The sequence below is a fragment of the Streptopelia decaocto genome (assembly GCF_964273445.1).
Source record: "Streptopelia decaocto genome assembly, contig: HAP1_SCAFFOLD_191, whole genome shotgun sequence".
In the NCBI taxonomy this organism is placed as follows: Eukaryota; Metazoa; Chordata; class Aves; order Columbiformes; family Columbidae; genus Streptopelia; species Streptopelia decaocto.
The window spans coordinates 123469-131095 of NW_028116904.1; the positions used below are offsets into that span (position 1 = coordinate 123469).

The window sequence follows — 7627 nt, forward strand, 5'->3', positions numbered from 1 at the left end:
ACATACATAATGAGTCCATCCCCTTCTGTGGCCCTCCTGGTATGTGAATTCCCTCATTATCTCGGAGCTGCCCCCTGAGACTTGTTTATCCAGGCCTTTCTCAGGAGCTGCCTCCTGAGACTTGTTTATCCAGGCCTTTCCCAGGCAATACCTTCTCACTTACCCTTGCTCAGCTCATGCTAACTGAGGCCTACTCATGCTAACTAGAAGAGATCCTCTTCGTAGAGAGGGTCTCATGCCCTTTCTCTCTTGGCCATTCTCCAACACCCGTTATCTCGGAGCTGCCTCCTGAACTTTGTTTACCCAGGCCTCTCTCAGTCAGTACCTTCCCACTTACCCTTGTTCAGCTCATGCTAACTGAGGCCTACTTATGCTAACTAGAAAAGATCCTCTTCGTAGAGAGGGTCTCCGCCCTTTCTCTCTTAGCCATTCTCCAACAATGAAATACCAAAAAAAAACCACCCCAACAAATCACAAACCAAATACTGCACGTGTATTTTGGCCTGGAAATTTAATATCAGTGGGATACAGGGAATTAGGGTGGAAATAAAGCAGCCAGAGGTATTTTCACAGGACGGCTGGTTCCCAGCACGACAGCTCGTTTGGGAGGTTCGTTAACGATGCGACGGGGTTTTGAGCTCTTGGGCTGGCACATCAATGGGAAAATTCAACCTGCAAGACTCAGAGGGAATGGAGACGAGCGCAGAGATGCTTCTGGCCATCCTGAGAGAGTCTTGTGGGCTTTTCCTTGAATTAAAAAGCAAAATAGAAGACAGATGTTGGGTTTTTGCCGTGTGGAAGTCCCCAGTGGTGCACAGATCCAGGGAATTTTATCAATCTGCTTCAATAAAAAAGCAAATAAGAGACGGAGAGGTTTTAGTTACCACCGATCTTGCTTGGAAGCAAGAGCTTTATCACGGTCCCAGTTCTCTCCATCCATCCATCCATCCATCCATCCATCCATCCATCCATCCATCCATCCGTGTTTTGCACCATTTCCAATTCACTATATAAAGGAAACCTAAATCTTGGCCACACATCTCCAGTGCTGGAAAACTGAATTCTCAAAGATTTCCTCCTCTTTTCCCCCTCGGCACGTGTTCATCTCATTGAACAAACTAAAATCCATGCAGCGATGGCACGAGATGCCGGGGTCATGATCCTGGAGAGCAGAGATGTTGGGGTTTTCTCATTGAAGGATTTGGGTGTTTTGTGGAAGAGAAGTTCATTTTAGAGTTGAACCAAGTGGAAAAAAAGTGCTTTGGTGAGATTACAGTGACAAGATCAGGTTAAAGAGCTGAAAGGCATAAGCGGGACTCAACAAGTCCCTGTTTTTCCTGGACATTTTGGTGCTTTGGGCTGGATTTCAGTGTCCGCGGGTTGTGTTGGCACTGGGAGGGCTTTTCATTCATTTTCTGGCACAGCGTCCATTCTGGTGACGTGTGAGGCTATTGTGAAATGTCCCGTGGGGTTTTCTCGCAGTGCTCCCAGAAATTCTGCTGCTGCCTTGAGCAGAGGCTGAGAACCAACATGCTCAGCACACACGTGGGCACCACATCACTTGCACTCTCCGGCCACAACGGCTGCAGCTTTTTGGAGTGTTCCAGCACCAGGGGACACACATGGACCCACCTGAGCACCGAAATGGAGCAGACACACCTGTTCTGGAGATAGATAAATTGATTTTTATCTGCAGGAGTTTTGGGTGAGCATATGGTGCTCCTGTCCCCACTGTGCTCCCATCACCGTCCCGCTCCCGATCCCAGACCAACTGTGCATCCCTCACACCAAACGTGTTTCATCCCAGTTGAGCATCAATTCATCCACCTTGCGCATCACATCCCAGCCACGGATGACTCCATCCCGGCCCTGCGGGACTCTCTGAACTGCCTGAAAGGAGCTTGGAGCTGGGGGGTCGGGCTCTGCTCCCCAGGAACAAGCGCCAGGAGCAGAGGAAATGGCCTCAAGTTGCACCAGGGGAGGTTGAGGTTGGATTTAGGAACAATTTCTTCCCCAAAGGGCTGTGGGGCATTGGAACAGGCTGCCCAGGGCAGTGCTGGAGTCACCATCCCTGGAGGGGTTGAACGGATTGGAAATGAGGTTCTCAGGGACATGGGGTAGTGCCAGGGCTGGGTTAACAGTTGCACTCGATCTTTGAAGGTCTTTTCCAACCAAAATGATTTTATGATTCTGTGACATCCCACCCCTGCATTGCCCCATCCTGTCCATGCATTTGCGTCCCAGCCATAAATCATTCCAGCCTATTTGTGACAGGCCAAGGGGTGATGGTTTTAAACTAAAGGAGGGAGATTCAGGCTGGACATGAGGAAGGAATTGTTGTCGTGAGGGTGGTGAGAGCCTGGCCCAGGTACCCAGAGAGGTGGTGGATGAACCATCCCTGAGACATCCCAGGCCAGGCTGGACGGGGCTCTGAGCACCCTGAGCTGGTGCAGATGTCCCTGCCTATGGCAGGGGGCACTGGGGAGCTGGGAAGGTCCTTCAGCCCAAACCCGTCTGTAATTTTGTGATTCTAGGGCTGACCCTGTGCATGGGTTGTGCTGGCAGCAAACCCACAGTGGGACCCAAAGACTGGGGCTCAATGTGACAATTCGAGGTGCTTCGCGTTCCTGCAGCACACCTGGCAGGAGGAGGGTGTTCGCTGAAACAGGGGAGCAAGCTCCGGAGCCGGGAGGGCGGGTGCTCGGGAGCTTCGCCCTGGGTTTGGCGATGCTGACCTGCCGGTCATGTGGAATGGAAATGGTCCTGCAGCCCCTGAGACTGGGGGTCCCCATGGTGTGGTTTTCTGTTGGAGCGATAAAGGACTCAGCAAACACTTCGATTCAATGTGAATCATGCCAAAGCCATTTATTACAGAAACAAGCCTCCTTATATATGAAACTATATTCTAATCATGCGTCCACGCTCCAAGCGTGGATTCGCTAAATGAGTATCGTGGGCTGTCCGTGCGCTGGAGTCTCACTGATGATGCGTCCGATGATTCACGCCATGCCAGGACCCCGCTGATTGAGGACGCCCCTCTTTCTCACAGCAGGTTCTGTTCTCAGCTTCTCGAAGCGGCCTTGAGATTCCTTTGATCCTGACTAACTCAGCAACAGATCTTTATCCATCAAAACCCCGCCACAGTTTCCCTTGTGTCCTGGGGACTTGGTTGGGGACCATGGAGGCAAGGAAGCCTGAGCTCAGCTCTGACATCACTGCTCACTCTGACATCAATTGTGATGTCACAGCACAGCGCCGCTGCATGGGCATTCTATATGGGCAGGAGGCTGCAGTGGGACAGGGAACATGGGGGGACTGCACGGGTGGTGAGCAACTGGAGCAGCTGTGCAACATCTGCGGAGGGAGGTGGTCCTTGTCCCCGTGTCACTGCTCCCTCCTGGCATCTGTCACCGTAGCAGGGATAACTGCCACCCCGTTTCCACTGCAGCTGTCACCCTCTGTCACCTCCTGCCAGCACCGCTGCTTTTCAACAGAGCGACACGCAGCCCTGGTCTCAGAGTCACCGTGCCCAGAAGCAAAGGGGCAGCAGAGACTGGTCAGCCTGTTGTCACCATGGATTCCTCAAATGTCATCAAGGTTACTGTGAAGACGCTCAAACAGGAGGAGAAGTTTGAGGTTGCTCAGAGCAGCACTATCCAGGAGTTTAAGAAAGAAGTTGCTAAACGTTTCAAAACATCCCCTGATCTGCTGGTCCTGGTATTTGCTGGGAAAGTCCTCAAGGATCAAGATACTTTGAGCCAGCATGGAGTTCACAGTGGGGTCAACATCCACGTTGTCATCAGGTCCCAGCAGAAACCACAGGATGGCCTGGAAGATCAAGAAAGAGCGACCGCCCTCATGCAACCTCCCAGCTGCAGCAATTCCAACTTATTCTGCTTGGGAAGCACGGGTCATCTGCAAAACCCAAGCTTAATCCATCACGACTTGTCTGAGCTGTTGACCTCCAGCCAGGAAACAGTGGCACAGACCATGGCGGACCTCTTGTCCAGGATCCCTGCTTCAGGCCTGGATCTGAACACCATCAACAACAACACACTTCTGCTGGGCTTCCTCCTTGGGGTGACGGGCGTATTTCTCCTGGGCCTGGACTCCACAGACACATTGGACTTGGAGAGCAGCATTCAAGAAGAAGAGGTACCCCTGCACAGCTTGCAAAGGGAGATGCAGACTGCTTTGGTGCAGGATGTCCTCGACAATGCCGACGTTGTCAGGGACCTCCTCATGTCCAGCCCTCAGATGCAGCAGCTGGCTGAAGAAAATCCCGAGATTGGCCACATTCTCAGCCACCCCCAGACTATCAGAGAAATGCTGGAGGCCTCCAGCAGCCCTGCCGTAAGGCAGGAGATGATAAGGAACCATGATGTGGCCATGAAGAACCTGGAAAACATCCCTGGAGGCTTCAGCGCTCTGGAGCAGCTGTACAGGGAGGTTCAGGAGCCCATCTTGGACGCTGTGCAGATGGGAAACAGCCCCTTTGCTCCCCAGGACAGTGACCCACCCGTGACGGGAGCCAGGCTACCAGCCCACACCGAAAACCGGAGGCCATTACCCAACCCTTGGGCTCTGCGGTCCAGCGGGGTCAGTGGTAACACAGGGGATTGCGATGGCCAGTTCGCCATCAGCAGCACAGGTGACAGTTTCACCTCGCTGAGCTTGGGTCCTGCGGCAGGACCGGTGGTGCCCAACTCGGGGCAGGTTCAGACCATGGTTGAGCAGCTGACAGGAGACCCAGAGCTCATGCACAGCCTGGGGAGTGCGGTAACACACCCCGACAGCCCCGCACAAGTGCTTCTGAACAGCGCCGAGACACCGAGTGACGGAAATTCTCCATGTGAAGACCAGCAGGTGCAGCAGCTGCCACCGGAGCTGGAGGACGCCGAGATTTCGCCCCTGCTGAGGAACCCGCGGGCGCTGCAGGCATTGCTGCAGATCCAGCGGGGATTACAGACCCTCTCGACAGAGGTACCGGATTTTATACTGAGTTTGCAGGACCCAAGTGTGCAGCTGGATCTGGAAAGCATGGACGACTCGTCACAAAGCAGCGAGTCTGAGGACAGTGGAGATTTCAAGTCAGATGGGGAGCAAGGAGAACATCAGATGGAGATGGATGAGGAGGTGCCACAGGCCAGATTTGGGAGACAAATGGAGCAGCTCAGGGCCATGGGCTTCCAGGACCAGAGCGCAAACTTGGAGGTGCTGATTGATGCAGAAGGAGACGTCAGTGCAGCAGCGGAGATACTGGCGAAAGCACCATCATCGGACAAGATACCATAACTGGTTTGTCCAAATGAACCGGTTACATCACCTCCTCTGTCAATGGCTGCGTTTCAGTCTCACCCCACACTAAAAGCAGCAGGGTGCATGCTAACAAGTTGTGTGCTGTAGCGTTCTTCCGTCCATGACAATTGATTTCCCCTGGTCCGCAAGGGTTTCTTGCATCCAAAGGCAATAGACTGAAGAGCTTTCTGTGTTGCCTGTCACTGCCAGCATCAGCCTTTCCTCAAGGGAGCAAATGCTGTTATGAAAGTCAATGTGTCACTTCTGCCACTGCGTCTCCTGTGCGTGTGCTGTCCGCGAGGGTTATCGTAACAGTCGGTGGTGGCTGTAAGTCACGTTTACATCCCAAATGTATGCACAGTGGGTTTTTACCCACCTGTTGTTGCACGGAAGGATTGAATTTCATGCAGCAGTTCAGAGTTCGGCATTCCGGGAGTGGCGCGTTCCGGGGCCACCAAGCGCTGTTTACTAGAGGGTGTTGGGCCGGTGCTGGAGCGAGCTGAGAGAAGGGAATGGAGCTGGGGAAGGGGGTGTCTGGCCCCGTTGTTGGGGATTTGGGGATGCCGGGGGGGTTAGGAGGGGGCACCACCGGCTGAGCCCCACTCTGTTGTCTCTGAATTGCTGCCTATTTGTTTGTATTTGAGCAAGTTTGGAGCAAAACTGGGAAACGGGGGGTGTGGGGGGGGCAAACACAGCTGAGCGCGACTGACTTGGAGCTGGATTGGCCCCATCCCAGCACCATGAGTCGCCACCGGGTATTTTGGAAAACACATGTTTTCCCCCTGCTCAAGAATTTAGATACCAAAAGATCCCAATAAAAACAATAATGCTGTTTACGTCTAGAATTGTCTTAAATACACGTCCTTCTATGCATGTTATAGAACACTGTAACCCTGCTTTGTATATTACCATGTAATACATGACACTAAAACCGTTTCAATTAACTGACTAGACAAAGTTTTCCTCTGGAAAATGCTGCCGTTTTGGAAGACTTCTTACCAACTGAAGCCAGAACTACACACTGTAGGTTAAGAACAAACAAGTCATTATTGAAACAATAACTCATCCAAACCACACCGGGACTCACTGCCACCAGTTACGAGGCTGAAAGTGCTTCTTGGGAACACCTGGCAAATGCGCAGAACAAAACCGATCTGCCCAGGTGCCTGTATCTCAGTCAGAATAGTACTCCAAAAGCTACGATATTTTAAAAACCTGTTGGCTGAAAAAGAACAAAGCATTTGTCATTGAAGCAGCTGTTTCTTCTGGACATCTGAACTCTTACAAACACCTCCTTTCCTCGTTTAGTACAAAATCATTTCCACTGTATCATTCAATCGTAAGCCCACAGAAACAGAAGATTATGCTTTCAGGAAGAGAAAATAAACAGAGGAAGGTAAGCTCTGCACAGGTGTACCATGCTCCGGAACAGACCTTACTTTTAGTACATGTGGTAAAATGTTTCGTATTAAAAATATAGGAGAGGCGGTGCATTCTTAATGTTAACTTTAAAGTCCACTCTACAAGTACCTCAGGAAAAACGCAGACACACATCTTAGCCGTACCTTGTACGGGCAGACCACTCCGGATTCTGTCTGTCTGTCTTGTACTTCTGTAGCAGAAGACGGGGCAACCGCAGTGAGACGGTGGCAGTGGACACCCAGCTGAAAGAGGAAAAAACCCTTCAGAACAAAGCTGGATAGGAATCTGACACTTCCTTTTTTCTTGCGAAGGCTACAGCTGAGTGGAGGAAAAGGTACTTTGCACCATCTTTAGTACAGTTGTTGATACGGCCACTGGAGCATTTGTGTTTTTTAGACAACCAGGCCGTTTTTTGACTCATTGGCAGCCTGAGTTCCCTAGAGCGCACTTTCCCAGATACACACAGAACACAGACACAGATATCACCCAAGTATAGCCAAGACTTCCTTCCTCGCCCTGAATGTTGGTATTGAAGAGTCCAGCAGCCCATCTGTCCTTGCGAACTGCCCCACTGGAAAAAAAAAAACAAAACACAAAAAACAAAAAACAAACCTTTTCAGGTCGTTTCTTCAAACGGTAAAGATATTTTAAAATTGCAGTTATCTTTTCCAACCAAAGTGATGTTGTGATTCCTTTGAAAAGGAGGGTAAGGAGCAGATCAGCTTGCCAGAGAAAGATGGGACAGGGAGCAAAACAAGGTGACACAGAGGGAAAGGCAAAAGGGCCAGGGAGGCAGCGCAAAGGGAAGGAAATGTTAATGAAATAGAACAAGGGCAAGTGTAGAGTCTGACATCTGGGCAGGAACAACCCCAGGTTCCAGTGTAAGCTGGGGAATGACCTATTAGAG

At 51.2% G+C, this 7627-nt stretch overlaps 1 protein-coding gene across 1 annotated transcript; it reads left to right on the top strand.

Annotated features, from left to right (window-relative positions):
- Positions 1-3573: 3573 nt before the first annotated feature.
- Positions 3574-5295, top strand: LOC309452020 (ubiquilin-1-like; the record flags this gene model as incomplete). Its single annotated transcript, XM_082076701.1, has 1 exon — positions 3574-5295. One exon carries the CDS (start codon positions 3574-3576, stop codon positions 5293-5295), a length of 1722 nt encoding a protein of 573 aa, XP_081932827.1.
- Positions 5296-7627: the final 2332 nt, after the last annotated feature.